The 23596-nt window shown below is 38.3% G+C and overlaps 1 protein-coding gene across 4 annotated transcripts in view; it reads left to right on the plus strand.

Annotated features, from left to right (window-relative positions):
* Positions 1 to 3425: 3425 nt before the first annotated feature.
* Positions 3426 to 23596, plus strand: part of BMAL2 (basic helix-loop-helix ARNT like 2) — a 38645-nt gene continuing 18474 nt past the window's right edge. For 2 of the 4 annotated variants that reach the window (XM_059816081.1, XM_059816083.1), the window contains exons 1-7: positions 3446 to 3506; positions 11999 to 12146; positions 13457 to 13492; positions 16681 to 16719; positions 19390 to 19547; positions 21624 to 21703; positions 22471 to 22563. In XM_059816081.1, coding sequence (XP_059672064.1) covers positions 3446 to 3506; positions 11999 to 12146; positions 13457 to 13492; positions 16681 to 16719; positions 19390 to 19547; positions 21624 to 21703; positions 22471 to 22563 — 615 coding nt within the window. Of the gene's footprint in view, positions 3552 to 11998; positions 12147 to 13456; positions 13493 to 16680; positions 16720 to 19389; positions 19548 to 21623; positions 21704 to 22470; positions 22564 to 23596 lie in introns of all 4 variants that reach the window. The other 2 variants (XM_059816084.1, XM_059816082.1) reach the window with 2 other exon arrangements.

The following is a 23596-nucleotide window of genomic DNA, read 5'->3' on the forward strand; positions in this document are numbered from 1 at the left end:
GGGCCAAACATAACATTTAAGCTTCCTATGAACAAATTCTTGGAATTTTTTTTCAATATCAGTTGTAGTATATGAATAAAACAAATATGCATTGATGACAACGATTTTCTCAAAGATGGCAACACTGTCTAACTCCTGTTTTTTAGCTCTTCCTACTGCTTTTTATTTCATTTAGAGCAGAAGCGGTTTGTAATTGCTTTTGTCCAATACAAATTCTGTATGACCAGCTGAACCCAGTATGGTGGAATATATAGAGCATTGCAATAGTAACTGTGGGATTACACGTAACTTAAAATTCTGAGATGAAAAGTTGGATTTGCAAGGGAAAAAAAGTACCTTATGAAAAAGTGTGCATTGAGACTGTCATAGTAGCGCAATTGCATTTGTTCAGCAACATCCCCAGCTGAAACCCACGATTCCCCGGCCAGGTAAGCATATGCTGTTAGAGCCATTCACCCACTTGGCCCTTCCACATGCCTAGCCTAACCCTTGGGTTTAGATATGGGCAAGATGCTGAGCTGTCCACTCCCATACAGATGGGGGGGCTTCCACGTCAAATGTGAAATGTGTTGGGAGCTTCAAAGTATAAAAGATGGCACTGGAATTCAGAACTGCATCTGAGTAATCATTCTCAAGGTCATAGTTTGGAGTTTAGCCAACTAAATTCTGCCTAAGTCTCAGAAAGGTATGAATGAAACACATCCTTGTTTTCTAGTTTTTTTCCCAGCTTTGTCATTGACTAGGTAAGTTACTCATCATCCACCATGTTACATTGAGTTCATAGGTGTTCAAATGGATTTGACCCACGTCATTTTGTGAGGATTTACTTTCTCAAGGTCTTGGAATCACACAATCATTTAGGTTGGAAAAGATCCTTAAGATCATCAAGTCCAGCCGTTAACCTAACACTGCCAAGTCCACCACTAAACCATGTCCCTAAGTGCCTCATCCACACGTCTTTTACATACCTCCAGGGGTGGTGACTCAACCACCTCCCTGGGCAGCCTGTTCCAGTGTCTGACAACCCTTTCAGTGAAGAGATTTTTCCTAATATCCAATCTAAACCTCCCCTGGCACAACCTGAGGCCATTTCCTCTTGTCCTATCACTTGTCACCTGGGAGAAGAGACCAACACCCACCTCTCTGCAACCTCCTTTCAGGTAGCTGAAGAGAGTGTTTTGGCAGACATAGATGTTGATACATAATTAAAATAAAGACAATACTGAACTGCTGTCTTAGATGGGACAATGGAAGCAGAGAACCAAAGATTTGACGAGACTTCTGTTTCAAGGTATTAGCTTTCACAAGATAAAATACTAACTTTCCTACACAGAGAAAACAGACATAGAAACAGCTGTTTTACACACAGGAGGTTTTTGTGCAGGCATAGCAAGCTATAATAAGAAATTTTAGTTGGACTTCAAAATTTCCTTAATTTTGAAGGGGGGAGGGGAAGCTTTCTTTTTTTTTAAGACAGGCCACAGTAAATACTTTCTTGTAATTTTATAAATAACCATAACCACCTGTAGTCTTACCACCAGTGGTGAGATGCTTATAAACATTACTACAAGAGTCCCTCTGCACTGTTTCTATAGCTCCAGACTCATTGTTTGGTTGCATGTGACTATCCTCTTGAAGAAAACAGCCTTTCAGAAAACTATCAAGCAATTTATTTCTGCAAGAGCAATTTTATAACCCATAGGTTTGGCTTAACCCTTTGCATGCTTGCAATGTCCTTTGACCTGGACAGGTAACTGGCATTCATATACATGTACTTCCCCTCAGCTTAATGTAGTCAACGTTGGGAATACTTATGTAAATAATATTCTTGCTTTTATTAAAACCACGTGGATCTTTTTTGCGTATTTAGTCACACTTCTTTTTTCACTTTTAGCAAAGGATGTGTTTCATCTTAGGAGTAATTTTATGAGAAAAAACAATCACTTGTCTGCAGCTCAGATGCAAATTTTAACAGCTTAGGTATTAACCACTAGAACAGATGATGAAAGAATGTAATATACTTTGCAAAATATTACACCTGCTTTTGTTTAGTTCGAAAGGACCCCCCATTACTCATCACAGAGAGCCGCTCTGAAAGCCCACTGAACAGTACTCCTGCAGAAGTAGCTTCCTTCACACAGGTCACCGACCATCTAGATCCAGCCTTACTGGTGATACCAGCTGCACTGTACAGGCAAGTTCCCTGAGTTCAACATAGAAGCAGGCACACGCGCAGCGCACGAAGATGGGCACAAGTAAGGATGCGTGAGTCTAAGCAACAGCCTATTCTGCCACGCCTAGGACTGGAACTGAGCCAGCACAGGCTACATCAACATGAAGGAGCAGGGCAGGGCAGTAAGAGAGGTTCCGTCAAGTGGAACAGGCATTGCTGAGGTCCCGATGCCCCCACAGTACGTGTTGTAGAGGTTTCATTTCGGACTAGCTCTAGTGGGGTCCGCTGGGGTGAACGCCTGTCAACAGCCGGAGCACGTTAAGCTCTTGCAAGTGCATCCTGAGGTCTTCGTGCAAAAGGAATACACTTTGCACACACCAAGACTGCTCCAGCGTGTGAACCAAAGCACAATGAGGGTGACGGGTGGATTCACTTCAGAAGCACGCTCCTGGTGTTAGCAAAACACATATGGACAGCCCCAGCATCCCGTGCTATCCAGGTCTACTAACACAATTTAATATACCGGTCAAAGTTAACCCGTTTTTTATGCTTTCTACTGATACGTGCGACTGGTCTCTGCCCTGCTCTGACCACGCGCTGGACCAGACGACCCGAAGCAGCCTCTCCCAACCAACACTGCTCCAAGATCCCGATTCTGCCTCCGACAAGGTGGTCGCTGCACAGCACCCTGAAGATGTAACAGGTACACAGGCCAAGGCAAAGCGATTGTGGGATTTCCCCCCGTACTGCAAAGGTCAGAAGCGGCCCGCGCCCACCCTGGCTCTCCAACACAGGGAGCAGGGGCACTTCCACCGCATGTTGAACACGGGTGGTGCGGCGCGGCCTTCCCGCTGCCACGACCACCCTCGCGGGGCTCGGAGCTGTAGGTGAGGGCCGCGCGGGTGGCACCAGCCGCCACCCGCTCCTCACTTCCAGCCCTCCTCAGTCTGGGGATGAGGGAAGGGCGCCAGCCTGAGGCGCGGCCCGGCGGGAAGGGGCCGCGCCCCCACCCCTGACCAGCAGCCGTCGGACACCGGCCGCTCCCCGCTCGCGCGCGGGCCGAAATCCCGCGAGAAGCGTCCCGCCGGGCGGGGCGGGAGCGCGGGGGCGCGGGCGGCGCTGCTGAGGCGGTGCCAGTGAGGGGGGAGGCTGGCGGGCGCTTGTGAGCCCTCCCCCGGGGCGGCGGGACGGGCTGTTTCTCCTCACCTTAGTTCACCTCCTGCATGCCGCCGGGGCCGGGGGCGCTGTGGAGCGGGGCACGGGCCGCCCGCCATGGCCGAGGCAGGAGCGGGAAGCGCCGAGGGGGCCGAGGAGGAGCGGCGGGCCGCTGAAGGTGGGGGCGGGCGAGGAGGCCGTGTGGGGGGCGGCCGGCGGCCGGGTGCCCCCCCGCCCCGCTGTAACGGCCGTGGGCGGTGCGTTGCACTGTGTCTGTGGGGCGATCGTGGGTACGGGTGCGGTGGGGTGGGGTGTGCGTGTCTGTCCGTCTGCCTCCCTCCGTGCTGCGGCAGGAGCGAGCCCTGCGTGGCCGTGGCTGTGCGGTTGGCGGCCGTGGTGCAGGGCGGGGGTGCGCGTCTCCCGGCTGCGCGCGGCCGCCGGTGGGGCATAGCCTTTCTGTGAGGGCACTTCGCTCCGGTCGTGTTTGTTCCCGGTATCACTCTGTGGCGGTGGTGGTTTTTTTTTTTTTAATTCACGCTGTTGTCTGCACGCGCGCTGGCCCAAAGTGTGACCCGGACGCTGCCAACTCCTTTCTCCCATTGAAGTTCAGTAAAGGTACACAGGGGTGAATGCAACGGCCTTATGTTGTGCCCTTACAGAGGAATCCCGAGTGTAATGTTCGCTCTGCGCTGCTTTTTATTGCTGTGACAGATGTGTCATCACGCCGATGTGATGTGGACTAAAAATGGTTTTGTTTTTCTAACTTAGTATGTAGTTTACTGTTCCTGATATACACTGAGCCGTTTTATGTGCTCCTAATACACTAGTATGATTTTCTTGTAGGTAAACATGATCTAGCATTTTAGGTATAGTGATTTCGGCTTCTGTGTGTTGTGTGTGCGTGCCCACGCTTGTATGGTGACCGAGGTTTGATGTTCCTTCCTTGTTCTTAATCATAAGTTTCTGGTACTAAAACAAGGCTGGTTGTAAACCACCAGCAGCTGTTCGAGCTCCTCCTGCTTTGAAATAAGTGTGTTGCGTCCCCTCTCCGAGGAGAAAGAAGGGTTTTGAAAAACAGAAGTGAGCAAATCTCTCCTAAGTCATCACTGCAGTTCTGTTTAGTTAGCACCAGTTCTTCCTAGGTTTAGTAGTTGTTGTTTTCTAAACGTCTGTTGGTTATGTGTGTTTTAATGTATATGGAGATCCTGTTTGTCTAGAATAATTGGCATTTTTCTGTCTCTGCTGCTTGATTGTTTAAATACTGGTATAATTCTGTAGCAAGTAATCTAGTCTTTGAAAACAAAGTGGGATTTTTGGTGTTTGGTTTTTTTTTGTAGGGTTTTTGCAGTCTGTTAAATTGTGCTTAAAACAAGGATTTATTGTTTCTATATCATGCACATACTGTAAGGAAAGGAAATAAAATAAAGAAAAACCCAAATATGCGGACATTTCCATTTACAAATAGATTTGGGAAAGCAATGAACCATAGGCTTTCATGTTTTATTGTGAAAGAACCCGCCCCCCCCCCCCCCCCCCCCCGTTTCTTTTGTTACCCGTGTTTATACCTATTCTTCTAACGGATTTTGAAGAAACAGGTTTTTCCTACTAATTTTTTTTTTTTTAAAAGATAAAAGTATCTTAATTTTTGTGGAATAGGTCCACACTAATGTTAGCTGCTTAATAGTTTTTTTCACTTGAGCGTACACATTATTGTTGGTATACTTGCATGTTATGAAAAACAAACTCTAAGCTGGACAGTTCACATCAACTAAGAATCAAATTCATTGTAAGAAGAAATAATTTGGTGGGTGATTGTGGGAAGTGAATCATTGTGACTACTCTGAAAATTCCCTGCTTGGACTCCAGGGCCAGTTAATACCGTGGAAGTTCTGCAGCTGGCTTGATGGGAATCAGCATTTTACAATAATATGAATCAAAAACTTAAAAGAAAACAGCTACCCTCCATTCCTTTAGCAGTATATGATTGGAGAGGTTTTGGGGTTTTTTTCAATAATGAACTATGATACGTGAGACTCTCGATTTCTATCAGTGACCTGGTTTGAGCCTGAAAGTGACTGGGAAAGCAGGGTAGCCTTTCAAGGGCTTGTGTAGTATCTTTTCATTAGCTAGTTACAGTCATACTTTTTAATACACTAATAGCTTTGGCCAAATATTTGGTGTTCAAAGTCTGTTAAGTAAATGTGTTATTTAATTGGTAAGTTGTGATTCTTGACTACTTCTGAGTGGTGAAAATAAAAATAGATGCAGAAAGTAATCAGTTGCCTATGTTAATGTTTGATTTAAATTTCTGTAATTCAGGATATTACGGTTTTTCTTTTCATCATCTAGGGATATTAAAAGCAAATCCAGTGTTCTTAACCTATAAGAGTTTATTCTCTGTACAGTGTTGTTCATAAGATGGTTTCTTTACTGAATTCTCTGTATCTTGCTCCTGTATTACACACGCTTATAAAATTGGGGTGGTGATGGTGGTGGAATGGTTTAGACGGTACATTTCTACTGTTTTCACAACTTAACTCCAATGAAAATTGTTGCCCCAACCTTCAATGAGAGATACTGTGGGCTATGATATGGATGCCAGACTTGCTGTAACCAGTCTGAAAATGCTTTTCATGGCCTATTTTAAAGCTCTAAACCAAATAAAAAGACTATTTAATACAGCTGTCACCCCTGTTTAGAAAATATGGTTCTTTGTTTTATAGGTGTTCAGATCTGCAGGACCTGTAAAGTGATGCATATCACACACCTGTAACTTTCTTCCTCATACAGTACTGTATGTGTGTAGGATATAGTTTTCTCATTCTCTAATGAAAATCTGCAGTCAGAATTCATTAAGATAATTTTAGAAAAATAATTCCACAGTAAAATAAAGCAATGTACATGACATAGATTTACTTGAAATTATTTGACTCAATACCTATCAGTGTGTGTGATGCATGTATAGATAGATACATCTAATTGCTTAGGTAGTCAGAGACATATCTTAAAAAAAAAAAAAAATTAGCATGTCACTTGTGACAAAACTTAAGAATCCAGCTTGACGTCTTGGGTAGTACCTCAGTTTAGAAAATTTAGGTTGCTTGTGTGCCTGGATTTGTGTGTGTGGGTGCAGATAATCTCTGCTTCTTTGTATGACTGCGGTCCTAAGGACTTTAGACTGAGACCCTGAAATCAAGTCAGTACTGGGAGGCTGTGTGCACATCAGCGTTTTGGTTCAGGGCAATGGCATTGGTTTGAATTGAATCCCATCGTCCCTGCTTACTGCTCATTGGTTTGGTTTGCAGAGCAGTTTTGGTATAAATGAACTGGACTCCTTTCAGAAGAAACTAAACTAGAATTTTATTGTAGCAAGGTTAGGGCTACTGCAGGCACATACCAAACATACTCCAACTCCGAACATAAGGGACTGAACTGGTGGTTTGTTCTCAGACAGCTTTAAAACACATGCATTGTAAGGATTTTTGGCCCAGTGAACCAGACTGAATGTGATTTAGTGTAAGCTTCCTGAACTACTTACAAATTAGAAACAGGGGCTTCTGTACCAGCTGCTCCTCTCTACTGACCCGTTGCTGTTACGCCATTGTATTTACTACTATACACATAGCCTAATAGCTTGTGCGAGTAGATCTCAATTTTAATAACTCATCTAGTTAGACTAAAGAACCCTTATGTGCCTCTTTAACTACAGTCACTTCTAACATAATTTTGACTTCTTTAAACTTGTCAAAGCTTGAATTTCTAGCTAAAGGTTTTTGTGCATGCCAGGAACATACATTTGGAAAATACACATTTTAATAGTCTGTGGCATCTGTGGTCTTAGAAATTTCAATTCAAAGCAGCTTCTTTCGTCTCCTTTCCTTCTGCCAGAAAGTGTTTCAAAATAGGAAGCTGGATTGAAAGTGCTGCCTTCTTCTTAGAAAGGTTGTGCCAGTGTTACCACATTGTTAACTTAAGCAGCTGCAGAGCTGCGACATTTCTCCAAGTCTGGTGTGTACATTTATTCACAGACTATGAGGAGTGACACCCATAAGTTTTATAAATGTACTTATTCATTGACATTTTATTTCAAGTATATTTTACTGCAATATCCTGATAGGTGGATTTAGATGTTCTTTTTTAAACTGGCTAAATGAGTGACACTTTTTTATTAATTTATTAATACCTACATGACTTGTATTTTTCTGCTGATTTTTGGAGTGCTTATGTGTATCTTGTATGATTTCCTTTTGATGATTCTAAAAAGTCAAAATAATGTTTTAGTACTAAAGTAGTATTTTAGGAAGGCCTACAAGGAGTAAACCTAGCCAGAAAAGCTAACCTTTCATAGAGGAACGAGTGAGTCATGAGGTGGTAGTGCATAATTAAGGCAATAATTTTGAAAGACTGTCTTGGGCTTAAACTTGTTGCTTGTGACACAAACAGGTGCTGTCTGTGGCTGCTGTATTTTAAGAATTGCATGAGAGTTCTGTAGCCACCTTGAGTGGGATTCATCTTTAGATGTCTACAGGGTAGATATCCAAGTCTGAGCTAGTTACTTTGGTCTTTGTATAATTACTGAATAGAGGTAGGCACTCTCGGACTGTGTTTCATCTAACCAACTGTAGGAATCTATTTTAGATTGAGATGAATCACCCTAGAAATGCTGTATTTCATCTAGCCAACTGTAGGAATCTATTTTAGGTTGAGATGAATCACCCTAGAAATGTCTTCTTCCCTCCAAGAGCGACTAGAATGGCTAGTTCAGGTGTGGACATCTTTACTTACTCAGATGAATCTCACCTTTCATGGCTGGTGGAGTTTGGCCATAAGCCTTTTCTAATAGATTGTGTTTGTTTAGGAATTGAAAACCTTAAAACTGTTAGTGGAGAAAATAACTCAGGAATGTGGCATGCGTTTAGAAAATATTATTGTCAGTAATTGGAAAAATGTAGAGTCTCCCAAAGCCTTGTTTCTTAATGCATTGCATGTCATTTACACAGAACCTTTGCTCAACATAGGAATACATATGAACATAGGAATTCAACACAGGTTGATTTCGTATGTCTTTACTTCATATCCCACCCCTAAACAGTAGTTTCATGTAGCTCATTTGCAGTTGTTCACTTCCTTGCCAACCCCCTTGGGGTTTTTTTTTTTTCTTGTAGAAAACACGAGGGATGTTGTGGTTCAGCAGGGTATGGTCTTGTATGTTGATGTGATGAGAACTGTATACACTGGTAACCATTCCTTAAATACTTTGTTTGCCTGATTATGAAATACACTAAAGTTAGTGTTAAAATAATAGGGTTTTATTTCTGATACACTTACTGGGAATGAGCTATTTTTCATATGGTGTGTTTGTAACGTTTGGATGGTCTTTGCTTTTTCACAGAGAGAATGATTACAGTGGGTTTTTTTTAGTATTACTTTCGTCTGTCCTGATGTGCATGATATGCTTTTAAAATATGTTTAATTTTTAATACAGATAAGCATATATGCTTAATACTGAGAGCCAAACATAGATCATAAATAGACATATGTATTTGAGGAACTCTTCACTTGCCATTACAATTCAGTTATCAGTATGCCAGGGCATTAGCAAAACTTAGAAATGAACACTAGTAATTTTTTTTAAAAAGTGTCATTTCTCAGTTGGGATTTTATTTGACTTGCAAACCAGACTAGTGTAAGTAATAGCCTTTGGGCTGGTAAAACAAAATATCTCTAGCTGAATTAAACTGTTTCTAGTAGTTTAAAAATTGACTAATGATTTCAGTTTTCCAGGAAAATAAACTTGTAATAAAGAATGGTCTTTCTGGATATTATTTTTCATGAAACAAGACTGCTACGAAATTGGGAAACATTAAGTTTTGCGTCATATATTCTTAGGGGTGTTTGATTTTGATGTTAATGGTATGAAAATGTTCACAGAAATTGAAAATATAGGAAATTCAGCCAGGTGCACAAATGAAAGGTAAGAATCCAGCTTTTTCCTGTCATAGAATCACACCCTGGTTATTGGGGTGCATTCTAGGTCATTCTCTTTGTGAACCCAAAGATTTTTCAATTCTTTATCCAGCTCTCCCAGAGTGATATAGCCAGAGAAGTAAAGAAATCTTTCATCACAGACTAGGTTAAGACACACTTCAGGGAGAGAGTAAGCACCTTGGAATCGCCTAGTATCATAATGATAGCTATTATAAAGCCCTAAGGGATTATTTTAAAGCGCTCTTACTGACTTCTTAAAGCTGACTTACTTTTATGAACTGTTTCTGTCTGCTTCTTGTTCGGTGAGTAGTAGGTATTAAAAAGATTTGCTCTTGTCTGTTAAATTCAAAATAATTACTTTTCTACTAAGTTTGGTAGTTCTGAAGCTTTAAATTTATTTCTGTATTTGTGGTCTTTTGCATTGTTGTTAGTTTTTTGGGTTTGGCTTGGGGGTTTTTTGAGAATCTTAAAGAATATATATAAAGATTATATGCTGCATGCTGTACATGCCAGGGATCAATACAGGTTCTTAACCTTATATTTTTGTCTAAGATCAACCAGCTTACTGGCATTTAATTAGATGGCATTTAACATGGCATTTAGGTTGTCACAGTGATAGTATTTAGGATTCAATGTATCACCTAAATATTGTAGTGTAAAAGTTCTTAATAGGTCATTGTTGCTGATAATCTCAACATTTTTGGTTTTCTTAGTTAAGAAAGAGAGAAAAGGGTGTTAGGAAATGTAGAGGAGATAAGTGCAATATTCAGAATTTGTTGCTTGAGCGTGAGGAAAAAATAGTTATTTTGATAATATGAAGGATAAATTGGAAAAGTTGTACATAATGCATTTCATTTTGTTTCTTTGAAGGGAAGTGGTTTAGGAAGCAGGCTGGCCATCTGTATGCAAAGGAGTATTTAGGTCAGTGGGTCTGTTCTGTCCTGATTTGTTCCCGAACGAAAGGATTTGTTGTGCTGAAGGCATTCTTGTCTTTGATACATGTAGGTTTCTGTTTAGTAAGTACTCTTTCATGAATATTCATGAAGTAGGATTATACTTTGTTAACTTAATCTAATAATTATAGGCTGCTATGATCTATGTGAATTAAAACTACTTTCTACAATAAAGAGTTCTTTTGGAATTGTTGGGGTTTGTTTGTTTTATAATTGCACGAGTTTATAGTAGAAATATAAAATGAGACTATTATGAAGTGATGATTAATCATAAAAATATTTCGAACATCTACCATTTGTGCCCTTGTAGTATTTATGATGTCATTTCTTTTAATATATTTTTAATATCCCTAACTTGAATATGTTGTGTATTTGAAGTAACCAAATTTTCTTTCTGTTGCAGATGCCCAAAGGCTGTTACATATTTGTCAAGTATTTATCGATTCTTTGAGTTTCCACCCCTTTTTTTGGAACTTCCTGCATGACTTAATGAATTAAAGAGCTTTCTAAAATAAAACAGGGGCTGACTCTCTGTAGTCTGAGTTGGTAGAGAGAGGATTAGTGGAAGACCAGGCAAGCTGTTGTTCAAGTATTAGCCTATTTTCATTTAACTTTCCAGAGTCATATTCCAACAGAAAAAGAGAGCCTAGAAGGTAATTGTTCTCGTGTAAGATGTGCTTACACCTAAGAGGAAAAAAACACACACTGTGTATCATTCTTTTTACACATTTTACCTATCATTTACAGATAGCACAGATGCTAAAAAAAAAAGAAAGCTCACAATACAGTATTCAGTTTTTCTTCCTGCTGGATTTTGAAAGTATTCATCTTGGTTTTTGCCTCCTGCTAAAAGTAGGAGATGCTCACTTCCTTAAATGACCTCTCTCAATCCCTCATCTGTCCCTTCATGGAGTTAATTCTTTATTGTTTCTAGGTGTATCACATAGGATACTTTCCTCACTAGCACATGAAGCCTAAATGAGTGCCTACATTTGCTGAAACAGAGTTAATTCTGATTCTTTACCTAAACATCAACTGGTTGATTCTTTGTGATAGCTTTGCATTGAGACAGAAAAAAAAGTGTAGTAGTGCTGAGATTCCTTGAGACTGTTTTCCTTTCCCACTAGGTTGCTAGGATTATTTTGGCTTGTGAATTCTCTTCTGTCCCTCCCAGAAACAAAGCAGTTTTCCTTGAGAGGAGAATTGTGAAGGGAACTTTGAGGTAGAACTTGATAAGCTTTGAAGACTCTTCCAACTTACATGACTGACATTATGATTTTATGTCAGAAACATAGTTATGGCAAACTTTCATTTTTTGGATGTCCAGCTTGTTTAAAGAACATAGTTCAGTATATATTTTCAAGTTTAATTTAGTGTTCGTCACAGTATTTTGATCTGCTAACTAATGCCACATCCTGTGATTTTTGCAGCAGGATGTTTGAGGTGCTGGGGATTTAAGTATAGTCTGCAAAGATTGTGTAAGGAGGAGAATAGGTGTATTTTATATTGCATTGGTGTGTTGAGAGGGTTGATGAGATCATTACAGAACTGTGGCAAGACAAGATACTCTTTTCTGTACTTAGGTTGTAGCAGTGCAACCTTTATGGTTTTTGTGTCAGAGGCATAGAAGCCACCCATAGACAATTTTTTTTCCCAAATGAAAATCAGAATGGATACATGATGATATAGCTCTTACTGGACACTGAGCTTTTTTTTTTCTCATTCACAGATAATTTCTCAATAGATGGAAACCCATGCATTGCTTCTGGAGTCCCCAGCCTCATGAATCCAACAACTAAGCCTGCTACCACCACTTCTTTCAACGCTTCTGTGGCTGAGATTCCAAGGAAGCGCAAAGGAAGCGATTCTGATAACCAGTAAGTAAATTGATTCTGTATGTGTCTCAACATAAATTTGAGACATTAATCTGTTATTTATGCAACATGGTAACACTCTAATCCTCTTTCCTTTATTTATTACCGTTATTTATTACAATTTCTCCCAAATGCATTCTTTGACAGTCCTGAGTTACTAAAAATAGAAAAAATAATCCTAAATCTGAGGGATATATGTAGGATTTTATAATGCCATTTCCTGGCCTGAAGTCTCTGGATAATGTCTCTAATGCTGAAATTTCAATCCTAACTCTTTTTTTCTGGTTTTTTTTTTTTCCCCCCCTTCTTTGCCTGCTAGTAAGGGCAAGTTCTCTTTGTAGCAAATTGTTATTAAGTTGCTTGAAGTCTCCGAAGTGCATGCTAGAATATCACCTTAAAGCGTGAAACAAGATTACTAGTTAAGCTCTTTGATCTAGAATGGCGGAATCAGAACTGCTTCTTCAGTGACCAGGGCAGCCATTTACTTAAATGTCCAGACAGACTTGTGACCTAAAAATGAGGACTGTCCTACAGTAGTACTCTATCTTTTTAAGTGGGTCATACTTGACTACTGAGATGATACTGTCAACTGTTTTCTCCTATTTTATAACTGCCAAACAGATGCCAGTTAACCAAATAATAATTTACGTAGAAAAATATTTTTTTAAACGTGATCTATTCAAAGCTATATTAATCAGCCAGAAGTAAGGGACACAAGTCAGCCTGCAGATCTAGTGCATTACAAGTATCTCCAAACTTGTGTGGAAAATCCATGCTTAAAAAAGGGCATAGGTAGGAAACTTACATGTATTTGTGATTATTAAAGCAATTCTCTTTAATCACTGCTTCTTCCCTATATAGTCCTTTGATCTACAGAATGTAGCCATACTGTGGATGCTGATATAATTCTCAACTTGGAGATTCAAGTGTATCTTGTAGATCACTGAAAACTCTAGAAATACATTAGTTTCTGAAAAAAAGTCTCCATTCTTTTTCAGCAGCACTTGTTGATTTTTACCTGTTCAGTAAAAGTGCTGGTTCATCAATAGTGTTTCCCTGAAGTTTGGATCGCTCTGATTTCATGAAACTTCTGTCATGAAAAAAATTAATTTCCAAGTTGAAATATTAATTTAAAAAGTATTGTTTTGTAAGAGCTAGTAATTAGCTTCTAAAAACTAATGTCCTTGCTGAAAATAACTAATCAAGTAGGGTTTCTGCTAAAATTTTTCTGTGACTTTTTTTCATTGGGTGTATCAAGTCATCTTTTTGTGCTTCAAACTGCATTTTGTTTACTTTATTACCTGTTTCTGCAGGGATACAGTTGAAGTTGATGGTGATCCTCAGAAAAGGTATTTTTCACTAATGAATCCATTTCTGTTTTCAGTCCCTGTAAACACGTCACATTTTCGTGTTTGGCTAGATGAGCTGTGTGGCTTGCCTTAAGGAATGCTTTGTCTAGGAGCAGGTCTTTGTACAGCACAAGGTGATAAACATACAGCTAATTAACAGGATGGATAGGTCCACCCAATGTTAAGGTCTTCTGGTGTTTCTTTCTAAGAAGACGCTCTGACTTGCTTATAACTTTATCAGGCTTGTTAGTATTGAAGTTAAGGTAAGAATGGGAACAAATGAAAAGTAAGTTAAATAAGAAGACTAGGGAGGTCTCATACTCTTCTAGGACTGGTGCATGAAAACATTTTTTGTTAGTTTGTTTTAACCTTGTCAAGTGCTTTTTACAATAGAACTACCACAACTATGTTAAAATAATGCTATTACAAGGTGACAAACCAAAGTTAAGATTGGCTGTGCAGCATAAGTAAACCCTTTGTGGATATATGTTCACAGAATCACAGAATGATAGGGGTTGGAAGGGTTATGGGATAGTTATTAATTACTTTGTTGTGATTTCTTGTTCTGCACCTGGATACCTTACTTAAATATATTTGGTTTTATGTAGCTGTGCAGTATTCTTTTTTATAAAATAGAATAGAATATTTCAGTTGGAAGGGACCTACAATGATCATCTAGTCCAACTGCCTGACCACTTCAGGACTGACCAAAAGTTAAAGCATGTTGTTAAGGCCATTGTGCAAATGCCTCTTAAACACTGACAGGCTTGGAGCATCGACCACCTCTCTAGGAAGCCTGTTCCAGAGTTTGACCACCCTCTTGGTAAAGAAATGTTTCCTAACATCCAGTTTAAACCTGCCCTGGTGCAGCTTTGAACCATTCTCATGCATCCTCTCACTGGGTACCAGGGAGAAGAGCTCAGCACCTCCCTCTCCAGTTCCCTTCTTCAGGAAGCTGTAGAGAGCAATGGGGTTGCCCCTCAGCCTCCTTTTCTCCAAACTAGACAAACCCAGAGTCCTTAGCCGCTCCTCATAGGACATGCCTTCCAGCCCTGTCGCCAGCTTTGTTGACCTCCTCTGGATGCGTTCAAGGACCTTCACATCCTTCTTAAATTGTGGGGCCCAGAACTGCACAAAATACTCAAGGTGAGGCCGCCAATGCTGAACACAGCGGGATAATCACCTCTTTTGACCGGCTGGTTACGCTGTGTTTGATGCACCCCAGGATGCGGTTTGCCCTCTTGGCTGCCAGGGCACGCTGCCGACTCATGTTGGGCCTGCTGTCGACCAGCACCCCCAGATCCCTTTCTGCAGGGTAGTTAGTGTTTGGTATATGGCTTATTGGGTAGTACAAAAATCTTTCTTTGGGGATACATTGTTTCTTTCTGGATTTTTTTTTTCCATGGTGCTCATGATGGAAAAGTGTGAATAAAAATATTCCTCTTCTGTCTTTAAAACCTCTGCTTCCATTTTAGAAGAAATGGGGAAGTATATTTAATAAATCAATTGAGAAAATTGAGGAAAAGGTGGTATTCTTTATTTTTTCCTGATTAATACAGATGCTGTTCTTTCTAGTACCAATTAAGTATACCTACATTATAGCCATGAGATTGAATTGCACCCTATGTTCACATAGTCAAGGTAGTTTTAATCTAGCTATTTATATCAGTAGCAACACAGCTGGTAGGACAAGGGCTATATAAATCCGTTGAAGGTTGTGACTGATTGCTTGAGCAGCAAATTTGCTCTAGTTTCTTCCCCAAGTGGAGTTCCTGAGGGAGAAGGAGAGTTAGTTAATAGGCCACATGCTGCATTGCAGTTGGTCTGGCTCCCCCTTAGCTCTTCTGTTACGGTCAGACAATGTAACTTCTGTTGGGAGTTCATGGTATATGCACATTTCTGGTAAAAGTTTCTTTTAAAATGAAAGAAAAATATTAGTCATTGCTAAGTCATCTAAATCTGAAGCAGTTTCACTGAAGAAAAGTCCTAGGGTCTTGTGAGCCCAACCTACTCCTGTGTTTGGGCTTATCAGACTGTCTAGAAGATTCCTGGGTTCCAGTGAAATCCCAGGTTGAAGAGCTGGATCTCTGAATCTTGTGTTAATTTGGCTCTGGATGCTGGATCCTCACTGGGGTCGGTGCTTAGTTACAGGTGGAAGCAGCTTTTGGGGTCTTTTCCTAAAGCTGTAATCCCCAACTGTCCTACTTCCTACTTCCATTTCCTCATAGGAAACACCTGCTGATTGATTGGCCTGTCTCCTTATAATCCTTCTGCTACAACATACGCATCTTCTAAAATGGTCATAGGCTAGCAGGTCTTTCCTCTGGAATAGAGGTTAGAGTACTGCATGAGATGTTTCCACTGCTGAATTAAAAAAAGCCAAAGAACTGCTGTAGAAAGATTAAAAATATTTTTAAATCCGTTTTTCTTTTAAAGAAAATAGTAGCCAGTATTTGTATGGGAACTGCCTCTCTGCGAGTACCAAATCGCTCATACTGAATTGGCAAGATACCTATTAGGTCACGTTCTGAAATTTTTCATAGATGGTGGTGAAGAATACAGTGATCTTAGGGACGAAAAAAGATCATTGCCCTGGTTTGAATCATCCTTTATATTTCCTGCTGCCAAGTATTTTTTGTGATACAGACACTATGATTGTCTTTCATTTACAATTCTATTACATTGACTTTCCAGTCATTGCTGTATGGTATGGGAAAATACTTAACTTGTTACTTTCTCTGACCATGAGCAATTAAAGTGTATTTTAGGCCCAGTCTAGGCTAGGGTTGCTTTTTTCATCTTTTGACAATAGGATTTTGGAAATAAAAACATGAGTAGATTATGTCTTTTGTAAATTTTTTAATAAATAAAAAAAAAAAAAATCAAGTCTGGACTTAATCAATGGAACATTCAAATAACTTTTGTTTTCTCCAGGGTAGAAATAGCCCTGTAATTATGAAATAGCCATGTAATATGTTCACATAAATATGAATATTGGAAGTTATGCTTTGGTTTCTTTCTATTATGTATCACTTGCTAGATCATTTTTGTGTTAGGAATTTTTTGGGTTTGCTTTTCTTAGAACCATAGTAAATTTGTAGCATTTTCTGTATGTTCTTGAATTCATGAAGGGAAAGAAGTGCCTAGTATTAAATATGTAATGTAAAACTATATCTTGTTTTCCCTAGGAGTGAAGATGAAGAACATGTTAAAATAAAAGATTTCAGGTACTAATTTACAATAAAAGTACATTTTACTAGTAAATACTAGGATTCACAATAGTAAAATATGAGTTTGGGCGTACCATTAATCAAAACTGTAAAATATTTAACAGTAAACTTTTCCTTTTTCCACCTAAATGTATAGTAATTTTTAGAGCCTCCTTGAGGATTTTATTTTCTACTAATTTTAATGAAAGTTGTGTTGCAGAATATTGCAGACGGTTTAGGAAAAACCTGAGGTTAAAATTTTCAAGGTGAGAATTAAATGCAGTACACTCAAGTCGTGTACAAGGGAAGGAGCTGATCCTCAGTCCGTATGAATTTGAGAATTGTTTTTTCTAGATTTGTCTACACTTGGAGGTATTAAAAATTTATCCCACATGAAAATGGATTCAGCTAAAGCATGACAAAGAATTCTTGTTCTGCAACAAGTTTTTGTATAGGGAATTATTCAAGGTTTGCCATTGCACTTTGAATTCACATCTTACCTGAATCCAAATAGAAATTCACATAAAGCGCTTATAAGATTTGAAATGCTGTGTGGCTGAATGCAGTCATGATTCATCCAAACAAATACTTTAAACTATAGGCAAGCCACTTAGTAGAACTAGAGCTGTTTTATAAAGCTGTTTTAAAAATAAGTGTCTTTCATTGTCATGTGAGCAGAGATGTCAAAGCAGAAATACATAATCCACTCTGCTGTCAAAAGCATTATTTATGCAGTATGCTAACTAATAGTTATGAAGTGGTTTTGTAATTTAAATTAAATGGAAGAAATTAAAGTGTTCTAAAGTATATTTCAGGTTTTTTGTTTAACTCCAAAATTCATTTTTCTTTGCTGAGTATCCCAGATTGCTATACAAGATTCTGTTTTGTACATTGCTTCAATAACTTTCATGTTGTATTGTTAATTCTTTTTTCCTTAAGTTTTGGTTCATTAGTTGGAGGAAAAAAATTATTTAGAAGACACTTTGAATGTTTGCTTAACAGTTGTCTCCCTCCAGTGTTTCTTTTCACAACCTTATTGGAGAACTTGCTTTTTTCCCTTCCCCTTTGTAACTGGGGAACGTAACAGCAGGCTTTTTGAATCATCCAGTCATCACCTGAATTTCTGCATCCACCTGTTCAAGTTTCTATAACTTCTTATGGACTGTTAGAGATGAGGAAGATTGTTCTCTTTCCCCAAATGTTTCTATCTGTCTCTCTGAGGTTCACAGTTCAAGGAGCGTACACAATATATTACTTGACTCTTCCTACCTGACACGAAGGAAAAGTTGGGTGAACCTGTCGAGTTGAGAATTAACTGATAAAATTAAAAGAGGCTTTAGAGAGAGCAAAGCTAATTGCTTGGATGAATGACTCAGAATTATTTGTGTGGAGGGGGGGTTTATTTTTGAGAAAAAATAATAAAAATAATAGAAGACTAGGTCTTTAAAACTGTAGTTTGTTCTTTCTCAACAGGCTAGATGTAGTTAACTTTATTACCTTTAATGCTTTCTGTTATAGTATGCCTAAGAGGAAGAGTTTTGGAGATCAGTTAGCCAAAACATGTTGTCCCTCAGTTTGGTTAACTACTACTGTGTCTGGTCTCAATCAGAAAGGAAAATAATCTTCATTTTAATTGAGTGGCTAGCATGTCGTCTGGGTGAGGAGTGAATAGAATGAATTAGACTTTTCTTGATCTGCTAGAGGATGTTAGAGGGGAGGAGATCAGCAAGAAAAGCTAACATACTCCACTAGAAAGAATTAAAGAATTAGTGACCTGAGATATAAACATATTTGTGATGTGCACAGTCATGGGCCTTAGAAGGGGTTTTCTGATGAAAACTGTCCAAGAAGAGAAGCCTTCTTTCTGTGGTTGAGTTCTTGGACTGAGGCTTACCAAGAGATGAAACCTGAGACACAAGGTATGCCCAGAGGCTGAAACCCTTTCTACTGCCTTATTAGGTAAATGAAAGGGAAAGCTTTCTAAAACATCTCTGGTGAAATTAGATGAGGCATAGCTTTTTATTTCAGTTTCCACTGCATCTCTTATAAGAATATATAAATGTGTTGTCTGTTGCTCATGCTGTGCTATGAATAAATGCTTGTGTTTGTGTCTGGTTTCAGTCTGAGTAATTTTTAAGGTAATGAGATAACAAGAAGATGTGGCTTATCTCAGGTTGTTGTGAGTTTGCATAAAACAGTTCAGAGATGCTTTAGCAAGTGCTTAGAGCATTCTTTGTTTAAAAAAAAAAAAGTAGCAGAATGAATACCCCATCTTAGTTACACAGGCCAGGTAGAGATAGGGCCAGGGAGCAAAAGTGTCTTCCCATGATTACTAATGACACCAAAAGTTCTCTGGTATACAGTAAGATGTCAAGGTATTCACTTGGACGTCAAGGGTCACAAGAAGAATTTAACTTTTATAAGTCTTCATAGCCTCTTGTTCCTGCCACATATAAACAAGTTCTTGCTTGAGATATTTTTCCTCTCAGTATTTCACATCATTATTGTGACCGTTTCTGCTTTGTTCAAGTGAATCCAATTCAATTGTCAAATAGAAGTAGTGTATGAAAAACTGTTTCAGTGCAGTAGTACTTCTTGTGATATGTTCCGTTCCCAAAATTGAATTGATGAATATTATGGGGAAAATAATGTGTTCTACACTTTTCTTAAAATAATTTTTCTTCTTAGAGAGGCTCACAGTCAAACAGAGAAACGAAGAAGAGACAAAATGAATAATTTGATAGAGGAATTGTCTGCTATGATACCTCAGTGCAATCCCATGGCACGAAAGCTAGACAAGCTTACAGTATTACGGATGGCTGTGCAACACTTAAAATCTTTAAAAGGTGGGTTTTAGGAAACTAATCCTGAAAGTCCTTGTTCTGTCAGGAGTTACACTGTGTATCTTCTTCGATGTTAAATAAATCAAAGGTCATTTATTTTACATTTTCTTGCTGAATTCAGTTCCGAGTCTGTTCTTCATTTAAATTTATGTGTTTGTAGCTTCCAGAACTTCATTTCTTCTTTTTGGTTAGTAGAGCAGAAAAAAAGCAACCCTTCAGTCTCTGATTTCTGTCTGCTAAGGGTATGCCTTTCAATTGAGTCACTCCTTCATTCTTTTTAAAAATTACTGTGATCAACCAAGTCTGTCTTTCATTATTTTCCAACCCCCAAATTAAACGTGTGTTCTGTGATCTCTCCACTTTCCATCATACTTTCTGTAACAGTAATATCTGTGGTGCTGTACTGATGCCAACAGTTATACTCGTAATAGAGAAGCTCCTGTTTGTTATTCCCACATTTGTGATTGCATCAACCCTTTGTCTATGTATTCAAATTTCATGTTTATCTTTTGACTTTTAAATTTACAACATCATGGAAAAAGACCATTAAAAAATGCTTACCTAAAGAAACTGATGTAAGTAGTCGCACCGGTAGGGAGCACAGAGAACTCACTTCAGTGACAGCTTAAGTCTTTTACAGTGTCACTTCATAAAACCAAAACCAGTTGCATAAAACTAAAGAAAAAATTACATTTGGACATAATCATCTTTCAAACTTATTTTTTAGCCTGCAAGAACAGTAGTCAAAAGGGATGTTTCAATACAAAACATACTTTAACAGAGTGGTTGATGACTTCGATTACGTTAAAGTCTCAAACACCATGAAACGTAGAGAGTACCAAGAAAAAGAGTTATCAAAAGTTTATATCCTCAGTCAGCTAGCAAAGTTAATCATGGATCTCAGTGAATGGTTTAGTGTTGGGATCAAACCAGGATACATTCTTTCTTCTCCTTTTGCTATTGGTAGATTTGGGGATTTTTTTTTCCTTCTCTAAAAAAATTATATCCAAATACAAGTTGCATATCGCATCGTCTATCAGCAGCACACAAGATTTCAGGTTTTTTGGCAGCACAGTTTCAGAATAATAATTTAGTCAACTGTAAGCAAAGGTTAAAGACTATCTGCATTGCAAAAAGATTATGAATAAACATATCTAATAAGAACCCCATTAGTCTTCAGTCAAAGGAGTGTAGGAGATGAATTATGCTACTAACTTGACAGTAATAGAATCGTAGAATAATGTGGGTTGGAAAGGATTTCTAGAGGCCTGGTGGCCTAAGCAGGCTGAGAATTTTGCATAAAGAAATAATATGACAAATTAGCAGGGCAGTAATTGTACTTGAGGTTTAAAAAGCATCTACAGTAAATATTCAGCTCAAACATTTGTGTTTTAGCAGTAGGATATGAAAATTGAACTCCATCCAGCACAGTTATTATGTGTATCTTCAGAACAAATTCTTTAAGAAAATACAAGATACTATGTGGAATTATAGTGAATGCTGAAATTTGCTGGGAAGTTCAACCGCTATTTACCTAAAAAAAAAAAATCTAGAAAAAGTTGTGGAAATGCTTGTAATGGCTAAAAATTATTTTAGAGTACTAGCCACGGGTGCTAGAACAGTAAATGTAGTGAGTCAGTCTCATCATGTTTATTGAGGTATTAAAATTAACTACAATAGATTGGGTTTTGGATTGTTGGATATATAGTACTAATGAAGCATTATTCATGACGATAACATTGGAATTATTCAGATTCAGCAAATCTTAAGGATTCTGAAATAGGCCTATGAAATGTTTCTAGAAAATTCAGTTCTCATAATACCATTTCTCTAGCAGTACATTAAAGATATCTGAACAGAAGTTTCCTTGGTTTATGCTAAATAAAAGGCAAGAAAAAACTGGTTGTGTGCCCATATTCATTACCAGCATATGTTTATGATTTTTTTTATTTTTAATATTTTATTCAGCTGTTGTGGTTGCAAAGAAAATGTATAAAATACTTTTAACAGAGTTATACTTGTTCTGTAAATTTAAAATGTAACTTTTGACATTACGTCTACAAATAATCTATTTTCCAGGTTCCACTAGCTCATATACAGAAGTCCGGTATAAACCTTCATTTTTAAAGGATGATGAACTCCGACAGTTAATCCTTAGGGTAAGTGGAAGGAAGCTCTCAGTTAAATGATGTCCTTATTAAAGCTTGCCATTTACTTGAGTTTTTAGTTGGAGAGTGCTTTTTTCCCCATCTTTTTCTTCAAGCAAGTGCTTTGATGTACTTGATAAGTACTGGTTTATAAATGCCATAAACTATAAGGCTTTTTCATAAAGGGGTACAGAAAATGATTTATGAGCATGGCAGACAGCAGCCCTTGAAGGGATAATAAATCTGTGTACAGTCTGCGTATTAATACATAAAATTTTTTATGTTGATATTGAAGTCTGCATGCAAGTATAGAGAATACTTTTAATTACATATAAATATACTTGCAATTGTTTGCTCTCCTTCATTTACATTTTAAAAGATGTACTTTGAAAAAGATGCAGAAATAATACCTGAAAGAAAATATTTCTTCTTGGTTTTGCACTTTGTCATATACCCGCACCCCTTCACCCTTTCTCATTTGCAGCTATTTTCTTTTTCCTTTGCTGCAGTCACAGACTTGACCAAAATCTGTAAGATGACTCCCAAGTTAAGCTGTTTTGCAGCTGGCCATCTCTTTTCCCAAAGCTGTGTTTAAGAAACTTTAGCTCTCTGTAGTTGAAGGTCTAATTTGGTCCTTGCAATCTTACTTGCTTTTCGGTGTGATTTATAACTTATTTAATTAAAAAAAATAGGTTTAAAAGTGTGCTTCCTTGTAGTCATCAATATTCATTGTATATTTTAATTGTATGTTTTTAAAGACAATATCTTTACATTTTCAGGCTGCAGATGGATTCCTGTTTGTGGTTGGATGCAACAGAGGAAAAATTCTGTTTGTCTCAGAATCAGTTTGCAAAATACTTAATTATGATCAGGTGGTTATAACTGAGTTTCTTGGTTTGCTTTTACCTTGCATTTTCTTAAAAATTTTTAGGCTTTTCCATTTTATTGTGTATTACTAAAAAACAGTCCTTGTGTATCATTTCTTAGAACTTCTTTGATTTAACCTCTTTCAGAGTAAGGCTGAATACCCTGGAACGAAGTATTTGCAAGTACAGTCAGTGTTCCTGACCTGAGTAATAGCACCAGATTTCAATTGATCTTCCTTAAGAAAACTGCTAGTCTGAGAGGAAGGGATAATTTGAAGATGGCCTAATTTCTATCTCCAAGAGATTTTTCTTTTAAATGGTGAAGTCATTTTGGGTTTTTTTTCAGGCCAAGGAAGATCGGTAGCTCATAATTAAGGCTTTCCTTGGTAATGCCTTTATGCTCAGATGAACTACATAACACCTCATCCACAATAACTATCCATGTATATACTCTTAACTTGGAGGAAACTGATATAGTGTGAATTAGCTTAGCCTGTAGAATAAGAGAAACAGGAAAAATAAAACTACCTTCCATTAGCTGACATTTAATATCATAGACAATTACTACAAATAATCAAGGCATGATAACTTGTTCATGTATCGATGACTTCTGTCCCCAAAACAGAGGCCAAAATAGTTAGTGCTTCCATCTGTGCACTTCTACAACTTTGAAACCATTTGTGCTGTGTTCATTTTTTCAAAACGGAAGGGTAACGAATCTGGACTCTGTTTTATTGATTTTTTTTTTAAATTAATACCTTTTTAAATTAAGAGAAATGAATCATCTTATGGGAACAAGCATAAAGAGGATTTTTTTTTTTTTTTTTTTTAAACTTCAACATTGAATTTACTCAAGGACTAGACAGTACCCTTTGGAGTCTCTCTTATCAGACATACCTACTTCCAGACCCATAAGATCTTTGCTATTCCAGCCAAAGAGGTTCAGAGAACATGACTGACTTAACCCATGAATTTATTGGCTTATTTGGGAATCATTCTAGTTTATGAATCCCATCCTGCAGCCTAATCACTTACACCT

This window comes from Gavia stellata, chromosome 4, assembly GCF_030936135.1.
Source record: "Gavia stellata isolate bGavSte3 chromosome 4, bGavSte3.hap2, whole genome shotgun sequence".
In the NCBI taxonomy this organism is placed as follows: domain Eukaryota; kingdom Metazoa; phylum Chordata; class Aves; order Gaviiformes; family Gaviidae; genus Gavia; species Gavia stellata.